Raw genomic sequence first — 24,653 nt, forward strand, 5'->3', positions numbered from 1 at the left:
TGTGAATCTGAAAGACAGTGAGGGCTACATGGAAGGGGTTGGAAGGAGTAAAGGAAAGGGAAAATTATGTAATTATATTATAATCTCAAAAACTTGAGCCGGGTGGTGGTGGCGGCGCACGCCTGTAATCCCAGCACTTGGGAGGCAGAGACAGGTGGATCTTTGTGAGTTTGAGGCCAGCCTGGGCTACAGAGCTAGTCCAGGACAGGCTCCAAAGCTACAGAGAAACCCTGTCTCAAAAAAACAAACAAACAAAAAAAACCTAAAAAATATTTTTAAAGGAAGACTTTACATATATAATTAAAGTATGCATTCAGAAAACAGTATCATACTAAAAAAATACAATATCACAATATTAGTTCACGTTTTTCTGGAGACAGAGAAGCTGAAAAAATGAGATTAAAAGTTAAAAACAAAAAACCCAAATACCAAAACCAAGGTGAGACAATCACTTATTTATTGGACAGGGCAAGGTCATTTAAAGAGAGGGGAAACATATCCAAAAATGGGTTTATTGGTGTTACAGGCATCAAGGCTCACAAACAACAGTACTCAATACATCATGGAAACAGGTCACGTACAGCCAGGAAGATGCTGTCATGTCACTCAAAAGTATGCCACAAGTGCTTAGGAAGCAATCATTAGGGAGTAACTGTGCATACTTGTCACCAATTCACAATCTTTATTCCCTGCAGCTGAGCTATTAGCCCATAGGATTTGGCTAGTTCCCTGGTTATGAAGTGTGTTCCTGCGTTCTGGAGAACTGTGATTGTATGTCTCCTACTTTTTAATGTCACTGAAATCATGTCAGTATAGGCTTACCTAGCACTAGCTCACATCACTGTTTTTGAACTACCCTAGGCAGTAATGGACTATCGCCACAGTATTGTAAATAATATTCTGTACTGAACACACTTAGCACTGTTACAATGCACCCATATCTTATTAAGTTTTATAGTACCATATTTCAAGAAGATAGCAGAAATTCAATGAAGTCGATTTAAAAAAAAATTTGGGATGTTTACCTGGCCTGAGGTATACAAGCTGTCCGCAAAGGTGGACATATCTAAAATTTACTATGTCAATTATTTGCCAAAAAATTTAGCATTATTTTTAGCAGGATTTTCTTGGCTGGGTAGGCAAGAATAGATTTTAATATCCATTGTAGAAACTAAATAAATGTTAGAAGCAGTATTACAGAATGGATGTTCGGCTAGAAGGGAAACTATTCTATGTAACCAGATTAACTGAGTCGTCTGTCAGGTATTGGCTTTCCCTCTTTAAATCCATTCATCTATCAACTACTTTTTTTACTGTGATACTGTGGATGAACCTAAGGCCTTGCATATGCTAGCCAAGCATTCTACCAGATTAACAATCCCAGCCCCTCAAACACTTCCTCTCATTGTACTGGGCTCTGGGTTCTCAAGGTGAGTGTTCACTGCACATAGAAAACCATATTTAGGAATCTGGTCACAACGACTAAATATTGCATGAATTCATTTTTAGTAAATGATCAGATTATACATATGTAGACTATTAGTTCCCTAGGACCTAGGTGGGACACACTGGGAGGAAATCAGAGGTGACTACTAAAGAATACAGGGCTTCTTTAGGGGTAGTAAAATGGCCTAGATTTATCATGTAGTTGCACAATTTTGCAATTATATTAAAAGTTACTTAATTGTATACTTTTAAATTTGTATAACTTCTTTAAAGGTAAGGTCTCATAGTGTATCTCAATCTGGCCTTGAGTTGTGTGACAACTTTCCTGCCTTGGCCTCCTGAGTGTTAGGATTACAGGCGTGAGCCGCATCTGGCAACTATGCCCTTTAAAAGAATGAAATTACAAAGCATGTAGATTAATTCTCAGTTAACATTATTATGAAAACACATTAAGAAGGAAGACAGTCCCCAAAGAGAAGAAAATGAGAGGCTCTTCAATCAAGTACTCGTCAAGGAGAATGGGAGAAAGGCTTGATGTGCAGCATGCTTCCTGCATGCCATTTTCATTTCACTATCATCATGTTAGTTCTTAGATTCACTTTTTCTGGGGGGTTGGAATTAAGACAGGGATTCACTAAGATAGCCCAGATTTGCCCCAAACTGGTGATCCTCCTAAGTGCTAGGATTACATGCACATACCACCACACCTGGCTTGACTTCACATTTTTAGACTGTTTCTAAATTATTGTAGGCGATCAGTAGCTTTCTGAGTTGTTCTCATTAGAGAACAGTGTCAGTGCTACATAGACTTGGAAAAACAAAAGAATCACAATCCAATGCCAAGGGGCTGGGATGTAGCTCAGGTTGTAGAGTGCTTGCTTGGCATGCATAAGGCCCTGGGTTCAATCCCCAGGACCCAGAAAACCAGGTATAGTGGCAGCACCTATAATCTTAGCACTGGAGGTGGAGGCATAAGGATCATCCTTGGCTACATAGTGAGGTTGAGGCTAGCTCAGGTTATATGAAATCCTCTTTACAAACAAAAAACAAAAACAACGAAAACAAATCAATGACAAAATAATCTTGTCCTTTGAAGCTATGCATTACCAGGTAGAAAGGCTGAGGTTCATTCCTAATGAAAAAATGCCACCAAGTGTGAGAACATTTGGATAGCAAGACCCTGCCTGAAACAAACAAACAAAAAAGCTTCAGGTGGGTTTCCTATCAAAATCCGGAGTTATTCCCTTTACACCTATATAATTGAACAAAATTAATGTGCTGATGCTTGTGGAAAGCAATAGTCTCTACGAAGTAATGTTGAGCTTCTTAGTTTCCTAGCTAAAAAAGCTCCTCCAATTTTCCTAAGAGTAAAATGACTGTTTCTGAAAAACATTCAATGCTGTGTCCTTATGCTCACCTTCAGCACCATAGTGAAGATGGAAAACTCCAAGCCAGCTTGCAATCAGAAGCTACGAAGCAACTTCTTAAAGGACCTTAATTTTCTAAGAGAATTGAAATAGATTAGCTCCAAATATTTAGAACATATTTGGCCCAATTTCTTTGCATATGCCTTTAGATTAAGTGAGACATTTCCTTATTTTCACTAATTTACCAGTTTAGTACGAAATAAATAAGTCAACAGACTTTGAATGAGTGAAACTGGCTAATGACAATCAGTTTTCCTCAATCAATACTATTCTACACAGGCAAGATAATGAAGTCATAATTGTCTTTTTGGTCTACTTTCAACTAGTCTTACATTATATAATCAGTGAAAATTTTACAACAGAACAACAGGAGTAGTTTCACAGCAAGATGAACTTGTTAAATATATATGTCATGATAGAATTTCTGACACAGAAATTGCTCACTGCACACAGAATCTCAGAAGTGATGAAACGAGACAGCTAATGTTAGAAGGTATCTGGGAGTAGGGTCTGGAGAGAAACCATTGATAAAGTAAAAACTGGCAAGTATCCGTAAAAGCAGAGTCACTCTTTAGGGAACCTAAGAAAAACTGCAAAGTCACCATTTTGGTCTTCTTAAAGAAGTCGGTCTAATAAGAATTGAAGACCATTTGACTCTTGTGTTGCAAAATGCAGGTGTTACATGGTATTTTCAGGACTCCTAAAACCTGTAGTGCAAAAGAAAAGAAATCTACGAAAATAAATAATCACAAAAATCCCAACATTTTTCTGGGAAATGTGTTCAAAACAGTGACTTTTACAAAACATGGGAATTGTTTCAAATGAAAAAAAAAAAACCACTATACGAAACTTCAAAGACTCGTTTCACAGATAACTTATACACCATTTGATTTCAACAATGTACAAACAAGGGCCATAGATTATTGTAATTAGCTCTGAAATAGCAATATAAATACTGATGTTGGGGGGAGTGTTTGACACCCCAAACTCCAATACTCAATTCTGTGTCTGTCCTGTTATTTAATTTGTAAAAAGCTTAACGGCGCAGTGAGTCAAACTTTCGTAACTTCAATGACGTGTTAGAGGACAATGCATCGAGGTTTGAAGAATTTGTTGCATCCGAAGGCCGGAACAGTACTCGGCCACGATGATTAAATACATAAAAAGATGGGTGATTCCTTAAGGTATCAAATGTCCTTAAAGAGAAAAAAAAAGCACCAATTTTAAATAAACCTTTATAAAAGCACATTTGGAAAATAAGCAGGCTTCTAATTAAGTATGAATTTGCTGTGAATTATATTTTAAATAGGAATAAATCTGAGATTAGACTACAAATGGTAATCACATTGTATTGCATATTTTTACTCTACAAAGACTGTAAGAAACTTGGAAATGACCATAAAGTTTTCAGATTTTTTCTTCAGCCATTCATTCCTTCCAGGATGCCTATCAATGATAACAAATACTAGATGAACTTCAGTCATCTCTATAAATTTAACAGTAGCTTATGATAAATCATCTTTCAAATGCTAGCACACAAACTGTACCTCTGATTATTCTCCCTTGGCCCTAAGCCATAGACATTTCAAGGATTTGTTTTTCAAGTACAGTGAAAAATTCCTTTTGGCCTTCTGTATGTACTATTGGCCAAATTCAACTATTTTCCTGCCCCCTACTTGACGCCATTTGGTTTGGCTCTTTTCTTTCCTGGCCTCTTGCCTTCGAAGACTCTCCCAGTGAGATCTGTATCATCTAAAAAAGTCCATAAATGTTCTGAGATATGAGCTTTTAGTGTTTGCTTTTAAATATTATTTTCCTGAAAAGAACCAGAGAATCTTCCCTTTATGGAAAAAATCTCAAAGTTAGCCCCATTTAACCACCCAAATGGAAATAATGGGGGTGGGCTGGAGAGTTAGCTCAAGGGTTCAGAATGTATACTGTTCCTACAGAGCACCAGGATTTTGTTCTCAGCATCCATGCTGGGTGGGTGACTCATAACTTCCTTTAATTCCAGTTCCAGGTACATCCAATTCTCTCTGGCCTCCACGGGCACCTGCATGCACATAGTGCACATAAACTCATGCAGCCACATATACATAAATACAAAATAATCTTAAAATAAATTGAAATAATGAAGTAAATGGAGGGGAAGTAACTTCCTCCAGTGTAGAGATATTTACTGAAAATATTGTAAAGGGCTATTTTTATAGATAAAGAAGGTAGGGAAAGCCCAGAAATGGAATTGAACAAACTGAAGTAAAAATATGAGGCAGGCAAGCAAACAGAAAACAGGAGAAACATGCAGAATAATGATGGTATTAATCCAGAAAAACAGAAAAAGGGCTGAGGGTACTCCTTAGGTTCAAATGACAGAGGAAACAGAAAAGTCAGTTACTCTTCCAAATACTAAGCTGGGACAAGAGGATAAAAGAAAAAGAAGAAGGAAGACACAAGGAGGTAGAGAGGAGACAGGAGAGAAAAAGAGGGAAGGAACCTAGTTAATGCTTCTGAGCTATTATCTTTCTATGTACCTATTTTCATCTGTCTATCACATTCTAACGAACCAGTGATTTTAGGTCACTAGCAGGAACCACAATCTAATACCTTGTTTTTACTTTTCTCCTCTTAGGGTTTTGTTTTGTTTTGAAGCAGGGTCTTCCTATTTAACCTAGATTCTCTTGGAACTCACAATCCTGTTTCATCCTTGAGAGTGCTGGGCTTACAGGCATGTGCCCCTATACCTGGCTTTCAACTTCAACTTGTCCTGTGACACCAAATACTGACTTAGTACTTTTGCCTCATTACTCCTACATAATCAAACTACATAATCAAAAGATAAAAATGAAACCAACTTTTGTGTAGCTGAAATCATGCTGTAAATCATGTACAGAAAACAAATCTCTCTGAAGTTAAATGCTTCTGGAAAGGAACTTACTTATTCTTTAATTCTGAAGTGGCATCCATGTCTTTGAACTCCCCTGCGATATGAACTATGCCATAACAGGTAACTGCAAAGGCCAGAAGTGTCTGAAGAACTATCTGTGAGTATAAAGATGCAGATTAACAAACAGCATATAAACACTATTTGAAAAATTGACAATCTGCTTCCCCCAACCCCACCCCGCACTGTGCAAGTTCTAACAAGGATTCCTCAGTGCCACTTGCCAAGGAGTCACTTCTTGAAATGATTTACACTCAGACAATAAAATCTCTTAAGTACAATAACACTTTTGATGTTTTAGGAAGTGAACTTAGCAACACGCTCAGAGGAGCAAAGTCACCAAGTACTAACTGGTACCAAGCCACTTAGAACTCAAGTACCAAATAGTGTCTGCTTCCAAGAGCAACTAAAACTCTTCTTTGTTATTTTAGTACTGGTTAGTATCAGAGAGGGCACAAAGCATATGAGCAGAGTATAAAGAAAAACAATAAAAAGGTATCACGTACCTGCCAACCAACTAAACTTTCAACACTTGTCATTTTGAAACAGGGTCTCATTACATATCCCAAGTTGGCATTAAACTCACAATCCTCCTGCATTAGCTTTTCCAGATGCAGCAATTACAGGTATATGCCACCAAACCTGGCTTCTCAGAACTTTCCAAGTCCCTGTCCCATTATTTCCTTTCTTTCCTTCTTAAAGTTAACTATTGTACTGAATTGTGTATTAATCAGTTCCTTGCTGTTCTTGACAATTTTCCTTCTGTTTTTGAACAATTATGGAACCTCTAAAACACATTATGGTTTACTTTTACTCATTTCGAATCTCATTTAAATGCACTCAAATACATTCTTTTGAGTCTAGCTGTCTTCCCTCAACATTCTTTGTGAGATGCATCCCCACAGCAGCAGTCTATTCTTTTCGTTGTGTTTAGCACTTAACATATGAAAACACCATGATTTATTTCATTATTGCTGGGAATGTGGGGTGTTTCCTGTTATTTTTATAAGGCCAACATAAATATTTCTACATGTCTCCTGGTACACAGGAATGGAAATTCTGAGTACAGAGTATGTGTGTGTTCAGATTTATTACATAACACCAAACTGCTTTCCAAACAGGTTGTGCAAGCAACAATGCTTAATTTAATGTTTGAAATTAACCAACATGGGATTATGGGCCTCTTTTCTTAATTATGATTACATGAATTTTTAAAATTTGCCAATTGAGAATCCTAAGAAAGTTATTTTAAGTAGATATAAAAATGCATGTATGTTTGGATACATCTACCAAAAAGAAAAGGTGAGAGGAGGGTAAGTTAACAGCCATATATACCATAGCTTTAGTTAAAAACAGCTAGAGACATAAGTAACCACAAGCTAGTACTGTCTAAATTAAAACCCAACAACATCTGAAATGTTACTTTACATTGCAACCACCAATCTACCAGAGATTGTCTTGGTTTTTTCTTTTCCCCCCCCGGAGCTGAGGATCGAACCCAGGGCCTTGTGCTTGCTAGGCAAGCGCTCTACCACTGAGCTAAATCCCCATCCCATTTTTTATTTTTTATTAAGAGATTTTCTATTCATTTTACATACCTCTCCTCCCTCCTCCCACCCCCCAGTCTTCCCCCCAAGCCATCCCCCATTCCCATCTCCTCTAAGGCAAGGTCTCCCATGGGGGGTCAGCAGAGCCTGGTACATTCAGTTGAGACAGGTCCAAGCCCCTCCTCCCTGCACCAAGGCTGAGCAAAGTGTCCCACCATAGGCACTAGGCTCCAAAAAGCCAGCTCATGCACTAGGGATGGGTCCCATTCCCACTGCCTGGGGGCCCCCTAAACAGTTTAAGATAAACTTGTTGTTTTTCAAAACAGGGTCTCAGCTCAGTGTTGCTGAGGAAAACCTTGAACTTCTGAGCCTCCGGTTTCTACGTTCTAAGTGCTAGGATTATAGGCGTGTACCACCATGCCCAATTTATTGGGTATAGAGGATCAAACACAGGGATTTGTGTATGCCAGGCAAACACTGTACTGAATTACATTCCTAGCCCCAAGGAGATTGTGTTTCATATAACACAGCAAGAATGTGGTAAATCAATGAATTGTCATGAAAATATGTCCCAGAAAAATGATGTCCAAGGAAAACTATAAAGTAGGTGTGGTGGCACATACTTGTAATCTCAGCACTCAGGAGATGAAGGCAGCAGCAGAATCAAGAGTTTCAAGGCCATTTTTGGCTACATACAATTTCAGTGGTAGCCTAGGCCACACAGCCTCTGTCTCCAAAACAAAACAAAAACCAAAGCTAGCTAACTACAAGACTACATATATACTTAGTATTGGATAACGAATTTGGGGACTCTTCCCTGGTGAAGACTATTTCTCCTATTCTCAGCACTCCTTAGTTATCTGTGCATAATTGTCTAGTGTTGAGGCCCCATGGTCATCCCTTAAATCATACACATACAAGTAACATTATAGGAACTGAGCAGTTGTATTTATATATTTAAGAATATATACATATATACATATGTATGTAACACAATTTAAGAAATAGAGGCCAGGTATTTGAGTGTCATGGGAAAGGTTTGAGGGAGGAAAAGGGGAAATGATATATTTTAATTTCAAAAACAATTTTTAAAGTTCATATACACATACATAATGCTTTTATAAAGGATCTAGTTTCAACCTTATTTTGTTGTTTATTTCACATTTATTTATAGGGAGGAAACACAGGTGCCATAGCGTTAAGGATTCAAGTCAGAGACTTGCAGAAGTTGGTTCTCTCCTACTATGTGGATTCCAGGGATTAAAGCCAGATCATCAGGCTTAACAGCAAGTGCTTTTACCCACTGAAACATCTTCACCACTGAGACATCTCACCAGTTCCCAAAAGCTGTTTCAATTAGGTAAAACAAAGTACATGTACCTAAGACAACACTGTGTATACATAGGAAAAATAAGAACAAGCCTAAACCCTGATAGCCTTTAAACTATTACGAGTAAATGTGAAATTGCCAAGGAATTGGATCAGTTCTGTTGCTGCTATTGTTTTAATTTTGTGTGATTAGTTTATATTTTCCACACCTATTGTCTAATTCTGTTACAAAGAACTTAGTATTTTTCTAAGTTTAAATCTAATGGTAACACTAAATTATAAGTCAAGCGAGAACTAGGCATTAATTCAGGTTATAATCATTGATTCCTGTCTGTAAGTAAGTACTGTCAGCATTGCTTGTTTTTAAACTTCATTCTCAAAAGGAACTACTGGGCCAGTGAAATGGGTGAGTGGGTGAGGATGCTTGCCACCAAGCCTGATGACCTGAAATTTTTTTCCCTTGGTACCCACATGATGAAAGAGAATTGACTCCTGCTGTTTGTCTTTTGACCTACACACTTGTGCCGTAATAAAATATTTAAAAAGGAATTTTTATAAAAACTTGAGACAAATAACAATTTTAAAGGCCATTTTATACTGTGGATACAAAAACCTCTAGAAAGGCCCCCTATCTCCTTCTTTAGTTTTTGTTGTTTTGATAAAGGGTCTTACTCTGTAGTCCAGGTTGACCTCAAACTCACAACAATCCTCATGGCTCAATCTCCCAAGTGCTGTGATTATAGCTGTGAGCCACCACGGCTGATAAAAAGTTCTAATAGAAAATCTTTAAGATTTCAAAATCTTTAGATTTTATAGTGATAAAAGCAGGTAACATCTGGGCAAGGTAACACAAGTCTTTAGTCCTAGCATTCAGGAGGCAGAGGCAGGGGCAGAGGCAGAAGAAGATAGATCTCTGTGAGTTTGAGACCAGCTAGATCTACATAGCAAGTTCAAAGTCAGCGAGAGCTTCACAGTGAGACTCTAGCTCAAAAAAAGAAGCAGGTAACAGATGTCATATCATGCTTGAAAATGAAAAGAATAAAATAAAATAACATAAAATTACCACAAGCAAAGTGGTTGATTTTTAAATACGTATTTAATGGAATATAAACGACCAACTTACATCTATTGGTAGTGATTCATCTTCCTTTTCTGTTAGTCGCATATAAGAACGATCTATAAACCAGAAACATACCATTAAGGAAATTGTAGCCTGTTTTCCTTTCTTAAAATGCAAGAAAATCAATATACCAAAGAAGTGGCTGATTTACATGCTACATAAAGTAATGCTAATCCCAGATTCCTCAAAAACCTCTTCTAATGCAGTCAGCCTTATCTTTATGAATTAGTTTATGCCTGTCTTTATCACCTTAACTGAGTGACAGATGGCCAAGTATGAAACTGAAATAACTAAGCATAATTTTTCATCCATTAGTATAGAAAATCTAGAAATTCTCCAACTTTCTTTCACTAAGTGGTCAAAGAAGTCATAATTATTTAACAGTCAACAGGACTACAAACATCTTCATTGCTGAATGACCCTGCCATTGTACAGTGAAGCCAAAGTGAAAACTGGCATGGGAATGTTTCTCTTCAGTGTAGTGGTGTAATTGGAGTTTCGGGACACCAATTTCTGTCCCTGCTGCTACTTAATTCTGCTGCTGCCTTAACTTCAGGAGGCAACAAGGGTCTGAAGGATCAAGATTTGGAAACTAGTAACCCTGAGTCATACATAGCACCAGCTCTTCTATTTACTATAATTTACTGTACCTCACTTAAGACATCCTCAGCAACTCCAACATGTATTTCTATTGTAGAGTGTTAAAATGTGAAAGTGAGCAGAGTGTTTCTTAGACTCAAAGAGGATGTGAACTGATGCCACAATTTCACATGACACAACTAGTGTCAAAGGTAATGCCAGACTTTTGCCAGCATGAGCATTACAGAGATCTTGCTGCAGTTACAAATCCACAAGGCATTCGAATCACGTGAAAAATATAAAATCCAAAATCTTAATTCTAGATTAAGTAGGACAATTCATACTTCATAATATACTCTAGACTTAAAATACCCAAAATGTTTTAAGTGAATGTGGTATGACTCTGTTAAAAAGGTATGTTTCAGACACAGCATATTTGAATTCACAGAACTTATAATGGCAGGAGTAAAAACAAAACCAATCCAATATCAAAAGTAGTTTTGAATTAACCTTCCAATGTCCCACTTCTAGCTAGCTTTCTTGTTTGAATGAAGTCTAACATGGCACTTTAACACTAGCTAGGCATTTCTTCATTGTTGAAATGAGGACGTTGGACTTCAAGCAAGGGCCTTCTTTGCACCCTGACTGTATAATAGAGCCAAAGCTTACTTTGAAAATAACACAGTACTCCAGTGTATGCTAATCTCCTCCAGGACAGTGCTTCACAAACTAATGTGCATGTAAATCACCCAGGGATCTATTAAAATGAAGATCTGATTCCATAGGTCTGAGGTGGAGCCGGAGCGTCTACTAACAAGCTCCCAGGTGATGTCCATGACGCTGGCCTATTGACCACACGACGAGCAGCAAGGGTAAGACACTTTCTGCGGGTCCCACCAAATTACTACTCCCCATGAGCATTTACACACACACACACCTTTGCATATTCATATTATTTTACTGTAATTATTTCTTGTAATTATTTCTCCACTAGCCTAAGAACTCCCTTATGGCATCGCGGAACCTCTAGCATCTAAAAGCTGAAGTAACTTCAATCATTGATCTGAGAAAAAATTTAAAACCCACCATATAGCACGTTATCTTCTGCCCAAGGTCACACAGATTTAACAGTTAAGCAAAATTTTAACGACCAACCCTTTAATGTTACCGGTCCACTGCTCTTTCCCGTGTCACACTGCCTCCCTGAGGCAAATGGTCACTTAACTTCTCAGACTCTGCCTGGACAGCAGAGCGCCCAGGATGCTGTCGACCTGTCAGGAAGCCACAAGCATTCAAAGTTCTCAATGCCACACTTTGTCTGATCCGCTTTATGCTGGATCTGACATCTCGTGTCTTAAGTTCTGAGACAGACTCCTGCTCTGAATCCTTTCTCAAACATCAGCAACCTCTTCTAACCTTTCTGCAGTCTAGCTGTTCCACACCCCTCCAATTTTAAGCCTTCCACCGAGGACCCTGAACTGCTTTACTTAGTCACCCCAAACTATACGGTCTCTAACGGCTGTTCCTCCGGCACTGGGTCTGCTTTACTTAGTCACCCCAAACTATACGGTCTCTAACCGCTGTTCCTCCGGCACTGGGTCCGACAGTTCCTCAGGGGAGCGCCCCCACACAGCCCTAGGTGTCCTGCACGCGAGAAGTCCCCGTCCTTCATGCACTTACGCTGAGCAGCTGAAAAGGCAGCATGGGCTAGGGCAAAGAGGCCGACGCCTACAAGTCCTTTCCACAGCGATGGCGCCATGATTCGGAAGGAGCGGCAGCCCAACAAAAGGAGGCGAAGGGCGGTTCAGCTATTCCTCCTTTCACCGGCGGGCGTCCACGCGGCGCAGGAACATGACGTCACCAAAGCCCTGGGCGCGAAGTGCCGGGTGGCGCAAAACTCAGTGAGCCGTGAGAATGAGGAAAAAGGAATGCTGGGAAGAAGGAGAAAGCGACACGGAAAAAGGTCCTCAGGGCCTCCTTCGAGTCTGCGCAGTGCCGCTTCTCTCCAAGGGGCGGAGCTGAGCAGAGGGCGTGAAAGAATAGGCCCAGCGAGACCAATGGGGAGGCGCAGAAAAGTGCCAGCAAATAATCGCTGGACTTGGAGAAGGGGCGGGACTTACGGAAAGGCCCAGGAGGAGAAGAGGGTGGAGCTGGTGGCAAAGGCTGTGGGGGCAAGATTCAGAAGCCTAGCAGTTTGTATTTATAAGTTGGCTAGTTAGTTGATTTGGTTTTCTCTCGAACCCAAGTCCTTTGCTTTAATTAAGTCTTCCCTATGCTTCTGGCCTCGGACAACTGGTACTGAGGAAGGTTGCAAGGGAATTAGCTAGCGTGAGGAGGCAAATAAAGTGTGGAGTGTGGAGGGTGATAACTTGGGGGGCGGGGTTGGAGCCCTGAACGCTTGACTTGCAGGAAACGCTCAGAAAATTAATTTAGCTTCGTACTTTACCTTTCTTTGAGAAAAATCCACGCAAAAAGGAGTGTAGCAAAGCGGAACTGTTTTGTCGTGAAGAATGCTAGCCTGCATTAAGGAAAAAATAAATCAATAAAGGGATGTTTAAAACAATCTGATCAGGATCCAAATATAACCTCCTTTCTCCGTTTTTGTCTTCATCTCCTAAAATGTAGGCATTCAAAAGTGAAGTCTTCCCTTGATCTCTTTTTGCTCTGCTCTCTGTTGACAAGTTCATTAATTCGTTTCCACTTCAGACCAGCATAGATACTATAGTGATTTCAAATCAACAACTGTGTCTCAAATACCACTCCTTAGCTCCAGGTCAGCATTCCCAGCTACCAACTGCTGGATATTAATTTGCGTGTGAGTAGACCCCGTGGTACATGAAATTTATATGGCCAAACGTAGTTCACCCCATCAACTCTATACAAGTTACTTCAGTGCCCCTGCTGAGTGGCACAGCTTTGTAAACTGCGTATCACAAAATAAATGTAAAGTGTAATTACTGTTCTTTCCCATCGACCTCTAAAGAACTGTCATCTCAGTTGACTCACCAGTACCTGTTTACTGGTGCTCCTTATTATGCTTTTCAAATGTGAAGCATCCCCACTTGTGATCTCCTTAATCTACTCAAAACAGAGTATATCACCTTCTAAACTATATCGTTTATTTACCATGTTTGTTATGTTACTGTTGATTGCTGCCTCTCTTCCCATTCTGGAATGTGAGCTGCAAGAAGATAGATTTCTCTGTGCATAGAACATTGAGTTCCAAATAGTAGAAATTAAATGCATATTTGTTGAATGAAGGATGAATAAACGTTGGGAAAGAACTGAAAGTGATTTTATCACTGAAAAAAATCTTTACAAAGATTCCTTCTAGTACTTTGAATTAGGTTTTAAAAGATCTCTGTGGTCTTTTGATATACTTGGGTTGCTTCGCATCTGAAAAAATGGAAATTAAGACATCCAAGAGCCAACAGCATACTTCCTTAAACTTACCTGTATTGTTTTTGTTCTGGATCCCATACTCAAACATTATGTCAGTCATTACTGTTCTGTGGGCCCTCTTCACACAGTGCTTGATCAACATCAATTGCAATATCAAGTATTCCTTACAAAAGAAGAACTATCAATAAACATCACAATCAGAACGAACAAACAACTCATCACTGTTTAATTGGCAGGAAAATGCTTTTTTCTCAATGCTTGGGATGTTGCAAGATAGAAAATACAGTTTTTAAACAGACCAAAATTTTGTTTTAGCTTAGATAATGCTCATTAAAACTTTTCCAGGTGACCTAATAACAATTTATCTGAAGCAGAAAATTATTAAAAGGTTAGAGGGTTTTGAGAGGGAGAGAGGTGGGGAGGGGAGGGAGGAGACAGAGACTGACTCTCACTGTGTAGTCTCTGCGGGCCTCGGAATAATAATTGAAACTGTTGTGCCTTATCCACCTACCCAGTACTGGGGTTGCTGGCATGTAACACTAAGAACACTTTCTTAAAGTCTCTGAGTTCTGGGTCACTTCTGGGTTATGGAGAAATACGCCCACTGAGAAATCTGGTATTTGTATAAGCCACAAATGCATTTTCCTAGTCTTCAGAGAAGTGACTGAGCTCTAGAAAAAACATTTTGCTTTCTGTTAACTTAAGATACACTTGCATCTCTCCCCATCTCACTCTCTTCCATGCATTCACCTGGTTTTCTGTTTTCTACTCATAAACTGTTAAATCAAGTTCATGGGGTTTGTTTTGAAACAGGGCCGTGTTAGGATGCCCAAGCTGGCTTCAAACACTTGGGCACAAGTAGTCCTTTGGCCTTGCGTACCCCCAGAAACTGCAGGACTACAGATATATACCACCATGCCTGTGGAATGGCATTTCAATTTTCTGTAGAGTCCAACCTGAAGGGAGATCAAGGTGTTCTTAGTTAGAGAGAAATGGATCATACTAATAAGTAACTAGAATCCACTCAAACGTGGTTCTGCGGGTTGGAATTAGTCCCAGAGTACAAGATGCAACTAGTGATAGCACTGTTTTCCTGAGTTCTTAGAACAAAATCAAACTGCATAAAACACAGTATTTAAAATTCTAAGTAACTGCAGAAGTGCCTTGATTATTTCCCCCTCCAAAAACCCTCCCTACATGTGCCGTGGATTAATGATACAGATATTATTGGAAGTGAAGATAATAATAGCTAAAGCATTTATAGAGAAATGTTTCCCAGGTTAACGTGTTGACTAGAGAAAAGTGTTTCAGCATTGGACCTTAGCTTCATGCCAGCCAAGTTCTTAAATATCTTCATATGTTACTTGTGAACATTTCAGTCGCTCAAATATATTTCCCCTTTATCTACCATACTCTGACCTAGTGTGAAAATACACCTTTCCTGCAAATATGTTCCTATTACATATATATATATATGTGTGTGTGTGTGTGTGTGTGTGTGTGTGTGTGTGTGTGTGTGTATGTACTGAAAGGGCTGGTGAGATGGATTAGCAGGTAAGGGTACTTGCTGCCAAGCCTAATGACCTCAGTTAAACCCCCAGGACCTACATGGTGGCAGGGGAGAAAATGAATTCCTTAAAATTGAGTATGAGCAAATGTGCAAACACACACACACACACACACACACACACACACACTGAATTAAATAATTTTTTAATAACTTAATTTTATTTTAGTGATTTATTTATTTTGAGTACTTTTCTCTTTTTAAGAAATTTTTTATTCATTTTACATACCAACCACAGATCCCCCTCTCACCCCACCTCTCACTCCTCCCCAGCATTTCCCCTCACCCCCCATCCCCTCCTCCACAAGGGTAAGGCCTCCCATGGGGAGTCAACAAAGCCTGGTACATTCAGTTGAGGCAGGACCAAGCCCCTCCTAAATAATTTTTTTAAAAAAGAAGTTTCTTTAAGCTAATTATATTTAGAACAATATCTCTGGTAACATATTCTAGAATTCTTTTGCCTTCTAGACAAACTAACCTGCTTGGCTGCCCTGACTGTCTGTCCACCACACCCTCCTCCTTCCCTTTTTCCCTCTATCTTCCCCACTTCATGGACTTAATCAGCAAACAAGGAATTGCATAGTTCTTTCTCAGGTAAGGAATCAGATCAATAAAACAGCAGAAACTGAATCATTCAGACAGGCAGATCTTCCACAGATCCATATAGGTTTTACCTAACACATTCATCATGCAAAAAGTGCTTGTTCAGGTTCCCTAAAGACTTGTAACTAATCTGCCAGAAAATAATTCACACATTTTTTTAACAACAGCAAAAACCAGGGCAAAGCGGATCCCTTCGACACGTTTTACCCTTCAGCCAGGCAGATGTATAGCCCTTACCAGAGCTCAGGCCTCTCTACAGGCAGCTCCCGGTGGCCCCGGGCAGCTCCCTAGCTTCCAGAACTGGAATCCAGGTCCCTAGTTTGAGACTCTCCCTAGGAAACTAGCATTTTCAAAATTGATGTTGCATCCTCTTATTTTCTTCTTACAGACATAGTGTGTACTTGGAAGAAATTCAGACAAGAAACAATGAAACATGTATCTCAAATGATCTAAGTAACACCTTGGTATTTTGAGAATCCAATCTTAATAAGATTGTATTTACATGATTCATGGCTTTGAGATTTGTTTACTGAATTACTTATACTGCAATAGTTCTAGAGCATGTACTGGGGTAGGGTTTGGACCCTGGATTTTCCTTCTGTACGTCTGGGAGACTGAAGGAGTTGCTCATCTCTGTGTTTCAGTTCCCTCACCTGTAACTTGAGGATAACCACAGTGCTCATTCATAGGGGCCATGGTCAGGACTGAGTGTGATGATGCCTGTTAGGTGTGTAAGTCATCTCACACATTGTAAGTACTCAGTAAATGTTGACTGTCGTTTTTATTATTTAAAAAACATTTATTTTTACAATTTATATGTATGCATATCTGTGGGTGGTTATGTGCACATGAGTACAGGTGCCTACAGAGGCCAGAAGACCAGTGTCACCCCTTAGAGCTGGAGTTACAGGTGATTGTGAACTAGCTGCCTGATATGGGTGTTGGGAACTGAACTCAGGTTCTCTGGAAGAACAATGTATGTTCTGTAACTACAAAGCCGTATCTCCAGGCCTCAATTTTTTATTTATTGTTACTTTACTATTCCTGTGGATGTAGGCTCTTGAGGGAGGGTGGCTCTTGTGTGCCATGTGCACCACGGCACAGATGTGGAGATCAGAGCACAAGTTTGTGGAGTTGGTTCTCTCCTTGCATCTTTATGTGAGTTTTAGGGCTCAAACTCAGATCCTCATGATTATCCAGCAGATGCTTTCTTTACCTGCTGAACCATCTCTTAATCCTCATGATACTTTTTAATGTGTGTGTGTGTGTGTGTGTGTGTGTGTGTGTGTGTGTTCATGTGTATGAGTACAGATGAGTGCAGGTCAAAGTACAACCCCAGGTGTTGGTCCTCACTCTCTACCTTGTTTGATACAGGATCTTCTTGTTTGCTGCTGTGTACCCCAGACTAGTTAGCCCATGAGCTTCCAGATTCTCCATTCTCTGACTCCCCTCTTGCTGTAGGAATACTGGGATTACAGATGTGTGTTATCAAATCTAGCATTATGTATGTCCTGGGGATCCTAACTCAGATCTTCCTGAGTGTGCAGCAAGTGTCTTCCCCCACTGACTGAGCCATCTCCTTAGTTCCTGTTATTATTATTTGTTATTGATCCTTCTATTTTTCCAAACTAAAGAGATTCATTATCCCATCACTCTTTCCTAAAGCATCAGTTGCTTCTCCCCTTGATTTTTTTTTTTTTTTGAGACAAGGTCTCACTGTGTGGTTCTGGCTGGCCTAGACCCGCCTGCCTCTGCCTTTTGAGTGCTGACCCTTTGTTTTATATTTTAATTCTTATGACCATTTCTAGATTGAATACATCTCCCAGGGCTTTGTTGATGCATCTGCACAAAGTAGCCTAGGTTACTTGTATGAGCTTAATATGAGCATGCACTTCAAAGAGCCTCCCTAATGGCACTGAAAAAAATCTGGCTTTTTTTCACATTGGGATGATCATATGAGGTAATAAATTGTGTGGAAACTTTTGCATGTTTATACTGAATTCAAACGGGTAGCTGTTACCTCTGTTTGAGTTTAGGCATTCTGTTTGGATATAGGCATTCACTTCAATATTGCCTCAGGACTGAGCTCATGATACCCTCCCTTTCTTGTTGGGAAAAGTCAGGACCTTCCACAGCTTCAGTACTGAACATATAACTCCCAAACCTATTGCTGGTCCTGATATCATTCCTGAACTGTCAAGCTACGTTTCTAACTGCCTACTCCAATATCTGCAAGTGGATTTCCCACCACTTTCCTTTTTATTTGGGGGACAAGGTCTTATTGTCATTTATCCCTGGCTGGCCTGGAACTTGTTGCGTAACCCAGGTTAGCCTCAGACTGGTAATAATTCTTCTGCCCCAGCCTTCTGTGTGCTGGGATTATAGTCATGTGTCAGCATGCCTGGGTTCCCTCCGATTTCTTGCATCCAGCCTGTCCATAGCCAAGTTCAGCCTTATGACTTCCTGTTATTCCTGCTAACAGGTCTATGTTTTCTAATTATGCAGATTCAAAACCATGGAGTCCTTTTTCCATGGTTTTTTTTTTTTCCTTTTTGGCAGTGCTAGGGATCGAATCCAGGGCCTTGCAAATGCTGAGCACATGCACTGAGCTGCATCCTTAGCCATCTACATTGTAACAGTTTGCCACTTTTATTCCTACCTTACCCAGTAAATTAAGGTCCTATTACATTTTGGCACTAATTCTGTTTTATTTTTTCCCTATCTTTTTGGTAGGAGAATGTGGTTCTTTGAATAAGAAATGTTCCCCATAGGCCTGGGTATTTGAATTCTTGTTCCAAGTTGGTGGTGCTGTTTGGAGTGGTTTAGGTGGCGCAGCCTTGGTGGAAAAAGTATGAGTATGTCATTGGGGGCAGGCATTGAGATTATATAGTCCCGCCCAACTTCCAATGTGCCCTGTCTGCTTCATGCTTGCATTTGAAGATAAGAGCTCCCGGTCCCCTGCTCCTGCTGCCCTGCCTGCCACTTGCTGTTACGCCCCCCCCCCCCAGCATGGTGGGCTGTTATCTCTCTGAAACTATAAGCCAAAAGAAACTCTCTTTTCTTTAAGTTGTGTTCGGTCATGGTGTTTGTCACAATGACAGAAAAGGAACTAATACAGAGAGGGCGCAGAAGCTCAGTGTGTAACACAGGCTGGCCTCAAAATTATGTTGCTCCTGCCTCAGCCTTCTGAGGCCTGGAATTACAGGTGTGTGTCACCGTGGGAAGCTACTTTTCTAACCTCCTAGTTGGCCTCCCAGTACTCATCGTTTTGCATGTAATTTATTCCCTTTTCTGCTGCCAAACCTAAACTGGGGAGATTTTTTGATTGGGGAAATGAATGAGCTAAACATTTCAGTTGCATTATAGCTCTTCCGTTATGTGACTTCTACCAAACTTCTCCACCCTTCTCCCAGGACATGAATTAGTTAACCCACTGTTTATCAGGCACTTCCAGTGAACTAAAGATTGTGCTGAGCACGACTAAGCTTATCGGTGCTTTTCAGTTATCAAGTATTTACTGAGTACTTACTATGTACCTGGTATTGCAAAGCCCTCTTTCAGTTTATCCTTGAATTGAGTTTATGTTTCCATGGAAATTTAACGCCATCTGCAAACATGGGGATTTCCTTTGCACTCATTGAAATTCAAGAGACTCTTACTGGTGCATTGATAGGCTATGTGCTAGTGCATATATTTTACATTTTCTTTTGTATGCTTATGTGTACATGCGTGTGTGGGTGTGTGCCATGGTTCATGTGTGGAGGACACAGGACAATTTGCAGGGGTCAGTTTTATCCTTCCACCGTGTGAGGCAAGCTTACTGGCAGATATCTTTACCCACCAAATCATCTTTGTTAGGCCCAGAGTACTTTGGTTAAATTTTGTGCTAGGTGCTGGTGATACAGGACAAAGTAATATCTAATTCCTGCCTTGGAGGTGCTCATGACCTTAGAAAATGAATATGAAAGCTAGGATAGAGATTTGCTCAGGGGTTCAGGACCTTTAGGAAGAGGAGCCCCTAACTCAGTCTGTGGGCATCCTGGAACATTTGGTGACCTTTAATCTGAGTTTTGTCAGCCACATAGGGTTGTAGGTCTATTCAAGCAGAAGGAACACATGAAAAGCATATAGGATATATATATATATATATATATATATATATATATATATATATATATATATATATATGAAGCATTCATGGAACTTCAGAATATCTGGGGTAAAATATATCAGGGGAGAGCAGACTATAAGAGTGAAGAAACAGCCTGGAGCCACAGTCCTCCAAACATTATGTCCCGTGTTGAGGGGCCAGAACTAAAGTGGGTGGGGACACTGGAGGAGCTGGAGCAGGGGTGTAACATTAAAAGCAGAGTAGAGCTTCAGAAAGTGCTGTCTCATAGGAGTGTGGGGGAATGATTGACAGGGACTAAGGCAGAGGTCACACTTTTCCAACAAAGGCTCAGATAACAAATACCTTAGCCTTTGCAGGCCCCAAGGCCTCTTTCAAAGTTACCCAACTCTGCTCCTGTTACAGAAAAACAGCCATAAACAGTTAGCAAACAAATGACAACACTTTTTCCAATACTCCATCATGGATGAGCACTGCAATTTTGATTTCTGGTGATTGTCGCATCACAAAATACTCATTTGGGTTTTTTAAATTATTATTTTAAAATGTCAAAACTGTTCTTAGCTTCCAGTCATAAAAAGCAGATGGCAGGTTTCTTTTGGCCCTAAGGCTGTCTTCTGATCTTTTATAATCCCCACACTAGGGGATGTGATTCCAGGAAAGATAGAAATGCTTTTGAGAAGTTTGTCTCTCAAGCAAGAGGAGAAACAGGTACAGTAGTTATGGGGAAGCTTGAAGGGCGGACTGTCTGTCAGCAGATACCTGAACATGCTGACAGAGTAGCAGGGGACAGAAAAGGAGTCACTGAAGGGGTCGTGGGGGTGGGTGGTGGTTAGTTAGAGTTGCTTCCGGAAGAGGCAGAAAGGAAGTGATGGGATGAGCTAGATTGAGGAATATGTTTTCTCCTCCTCCTCCTCCTCCTCCTCCTCCTCCTCCTCCTTCTTCTTTTTTTTTGTTTTGTTTTTGAGACAGGGTTTCTCCGTGCAGTTTTGGTTCCTGTCCTGGATCTCTCTCTGTAGACCAGGCTGGCCTCGAACTCACAGAGATCCACCTGCCTCTGCCTCCCGAGTGCTGGGATTAAAGGCGTGTGCCACCACTGCCAGGCCTGGCAAGGAATACGTTTTCTAAAGGGGGAGGAACACCTTTTACATGAAGCTGAAGGGGAGGAAGGGTGGGAAGACATGAATGTGGTATTTAATCCATTGGAGGGCAGGAGCTTCCCAGAATGCTTTGAGTTTCTCAACAAAAACAGAAGCAAGGCTAGAACTCTGAATTGCCTATCTGATTACTGAAGTCCCTCACAGGTGGTGGCTGAGAGGAAGATAGAGAGAGCCTATAAACCAGACTTTCAAGTACTTTGGATGTGTAGGAGTGACCAGGAAGTGGTTAGATGTCGAAAACGAGGAAAGAGAAGGTCACAGCTTCCCATGAAGGGTGGAGGAGTAAGGGCTTTGAACAATAAGGAGGAAGCAAAGTGTCAGCTCCTTCAGGCTACATGATACATGGTGTGTATGTGCATGCCCATGAGCATGTGTGCAAACACACGCTGGCATATAGGACAGTAAGGTTGTGATGAAGTGAACTGCCTCCACTTGAAACAGCTTCAGAGGAATTAAATGGAGGGTATAAAGGACCATGAGAGGAGCCACTGAGGTGGGAGCTGGGACCAGGACTGGCAGGGGTGGCAACAGTGAAGAGAAATGGAGCTGGGAATGAGAAGTGGGAACAGTGTGTGTGAGAGAGAAGCACATTCTGAGGGGTGCCTAAGCCCCTGGGTTTGACTGGTGGAGTTAGAGCTGTGTAAATTCCTCCTGGAGCACTGCTACCTAGAGGCTACAGGTGGAGAGAGTATTGAGTTGCTGGGGCCATGGAAACTGTGGTGGTAGTCTGGGGCTGGAAGAGATTTGTTCACAGTGGTCGAGGGAACAAATCTGTGACTTTGATTTTAAAGTCACTCATCTGAAAGTGGTTTTGTGCGGAGACAAACCAGCTCACAGGAGGTGTCCTGGGTCACCCCGGTGAGGGGATGCTCCTGGCCTGGGTTTCCGGCCTGGGTTTCCTGCCTGTGTAATACGCGCAGCATGGTGTGAACAGGGAAGTGCAGCTAGACTGGAGCCAGGGGAAGGAGGCAGGTGGTCATGAAGTTCCTTGTGAGGTCACACAGGCCCAGCTACTGATAGGAGGGACTGGGCAGTTCCTGCGGGAAAAATTCCCGGCCGGCCTGTCAGACAGAACCAGCATTCCTCCAGAGTCGTTTTTCTTTCTCTGAAGTCTCACTCTCCTCACGGAGCTTGAAGAGTTCCTTAGTGAAGAGGCATTCACACTGGGGCTGCTTGTCACTGTTGTCGGGGTATACGAGGCCCTGAGATGAAAAGCTTTCAGGATGATACATTTGATATAAAGTGGTAGGGCTGGGATTGATCGTTAGCACCAATGATGTCATGTGGATACATATTCACAGGGGAAGAGTAAGCTCCTTTACAGGATATGCTCCATATATACTCAACAGGTAGAGATCTGAAGGTATGGTGACAGGCCAGTGTTTGAGACTTGTAGCTTATCCATGTAGAAGTGAAAGTCTAGAGAAAAAGAAGCCTAAATCACCTAAGGAGTGATCCCACAAGTATGGGGACTTTTTTTTTTTTTATTTTGGGGAGGTTCCCAAACACAGTTCAACTGTGGAGGTGAATTGTGAAAATCTTGCCTTGTGAGGTCCAGAGAAATACACAGAAATTACTCTGGGGGAAGGGCAGGAGATGACAGGTAGGAAGTCAAAGGAGAAAGAACAGGTGGCATTTTGTGGCGATACTGTGTTTCTCCAAAATATTGTGCACTCTAATAAACTTATCTGTGGTCAGAGAACAGAACAGCCACTAGATACAGAGGCCAGAAAATGGTGGCACACACACCTTTAATCCTAGCCTTCTGGAGGCAGAAATCTGTCTGGATCTCTGTGAGTTCAAGGCCACACTGGAAACAGCCAGGCATGTTGACTCACGCCTTTAATCCCAGGGAGTGATGGCAGAAGGCAGAAAGATATATAAGGCGGGAGGACCAGAAACTAGAAGCATTTGGCTGGTTAAGCTTTTAGGCTTCTAGCAACAGTTCAGCTGAGATCCATTCGGATATGAGGACACAGAGGCTTCCATTCTGAGGAAACAGGATCAGCCGAGGAACTGGCGAGGTGAGGAAGCTGTGGCTTGTTCTGCTTCTCTGATCTACCAGCATTCACCCCAATAACTGGCCTCAGGTTTGACTTTATTAATAACACCTTCTAAGACTCCTGCTACAGTATTTGCCTTAAAAGAGCAATCCAAAAGAACAACAGGAGAGGGAAACCACCAAAGGGCGGGAAATCTGAGCACAAACTTGGTTGACTATTCTTTGCAAGGTTGATGAAGTTATGTATCCATTCCTGATGCGGTAGATGGCATATATCAAGCTTTGACTGATAAAGAAAACCCAATTATACGGGTACACACATGATCCTTGCCTTTGTGTGAGTTCTTTTATGAACTCTTATAATGTTTTTTACCCCCAATAATGACAGAATAAGGGATTCTGATTTAAGTTACAGAGCTGGAGATTGAGGCCACTCCCAAGGGGCCAACTTCTTATCCTGTTAAGAGACACTGGGGGACGATATCCAGATGGGTTATGAAGATCGATTCCTGTCCCCTTCCCAGCTGTCAGAATAGAATCAAACTAAAGGGAGCGCAATCTGCATCTGATTACACTGGGCCCATGTTTATTCAGAGGAAAACAGTGGGTTAGATTCGATGTGTTTTCACGCTCGGACAAACCCAGAGCTCAAGGTGTGCCCGTAGGTGGGCAGATGGGCAAAGGAATGGGAACGCGCGGGCGGGAGCTGTGACGGTCCCTTTAAGAGTGGAGGCCCCCGCGGGGCGGTGCCTGCTCCGCCAGCTTGGCTGCAGCCCCGCCCCTTTCCCGTGAGCCCTCAGGGAGTGGTCCGACCGCGGGCGGCTGCGGGTGAGGAGAGGGGCGGGGGTGGGGGGTGGGGGGGAGACATGGCTGTGGCTCGGCGCGGCTGGCGGCTGGCGCCTGTTCGCCGTGGCGTCGGCCGGCCCCGGGCGCGTCCTCTTATGCGGCCCCTCTGGTTGCTCTTCGCAGTGAGCGTCTTTGGCTGGGCCGGGGCTTCGGACGGCTCCGGGGGAACGACAAGAGCCATGGACGAGGAGATCGTGTCCGAGAAGCAGGCGGAGGAGAGCCACCGGCAGGACAGCGCCAACCTGCTTATCTTCATCCTGCTGCTCACCCTCACCATTCTGACGATCTGGCTCTTCAAGCACCGCCGGGCCCGCTTCCTGCACGAAACCGGCCTTGCTATGATTTATGGCAAGTGTCTCGGACCCCTGTCCCCTCTCTGGCACTACCCCTTTCTCTGCCTGCTGGCTGCTTCTCCTCCTGCCCTAGTCCTGCTCGGCCTACACATTATGCTCCCCTTCTCATTCCATTTTCCACCTCGCCTTAAACCGTCCCCCCGTTTCTCTGCCTCACCCCCCTTTATTTCTGCTACGCCCCCCATTTTTCCTACCTCGTTCT

At 41.7% G+C, this 24,653-nt stretch overlaps 2 protein-coding genes across 3 annotated transcripts in view; one reads left to right on the top strand and one right to left on the bottom strand.

Annotated features, from left to right (window-relative positions):
- Window positions 1–435: 435 nt before the first annotated feature.
- Window positions 436–12,434, bottom strand: Mmgt1 (membrane magnesium transporter 1). Its single transcript, XM_059251167.1, has 4 exons — window positions 12,070–12,434; window positions 9,814–9,866; window positions 5,809–5,912; window positions 436–4,069 (listed from the first exon to the last, which is right to left on the bottom strand). The coding sequence occupies exons 1-4, from the start codon at window positions 12,146–12,148 to the stop codon at window positions 3,910–3,912; spliced, it is 396 nt and encodes a 131-aa protein (XP_059107150.1). The 5' UTR covers window positions 12,149–12,434; the 3' UTR covers window positions 436–3,909.
- An 11,681-nt stretch (window positions 12,435–24,115) lies between these two features.
- Window positions 24,116–24,653, top strand: part of Slc9a6 (solute carrier family 9 member A6) — a 60,393-nt gene continuing 59,855 nt past the window's right edge. For both annotated transcript variants that reach the window (XM_059250078.1, XM_059250077.1), the window contains exon 1: window positions 24,116–24,446. In XM_059250078.1, coding sequence (XP_059106061.1) covers window positions 24,119–24,446 — 328 coding nt within the window. In that variant the 5' untranslated portion in view covers window positions 24,116–24,118. The remainder of the gene's footprint in view (window positions 24,447–24,653) is intronic.

The sequence above is a fragment of the Peromyscus eremicus genome, chromosome X (assembly GCF_949786415.1).
Source record: "Peromyscus eremicus chromosome X, PerEre_H2_v1, whole genome shotgun sequence".
NCBI lineage: Eukaryota > Metazoa > Chordata > Mammalia > Rodentia > Cricetidae > Peromyscus > Peromyscus eremicus.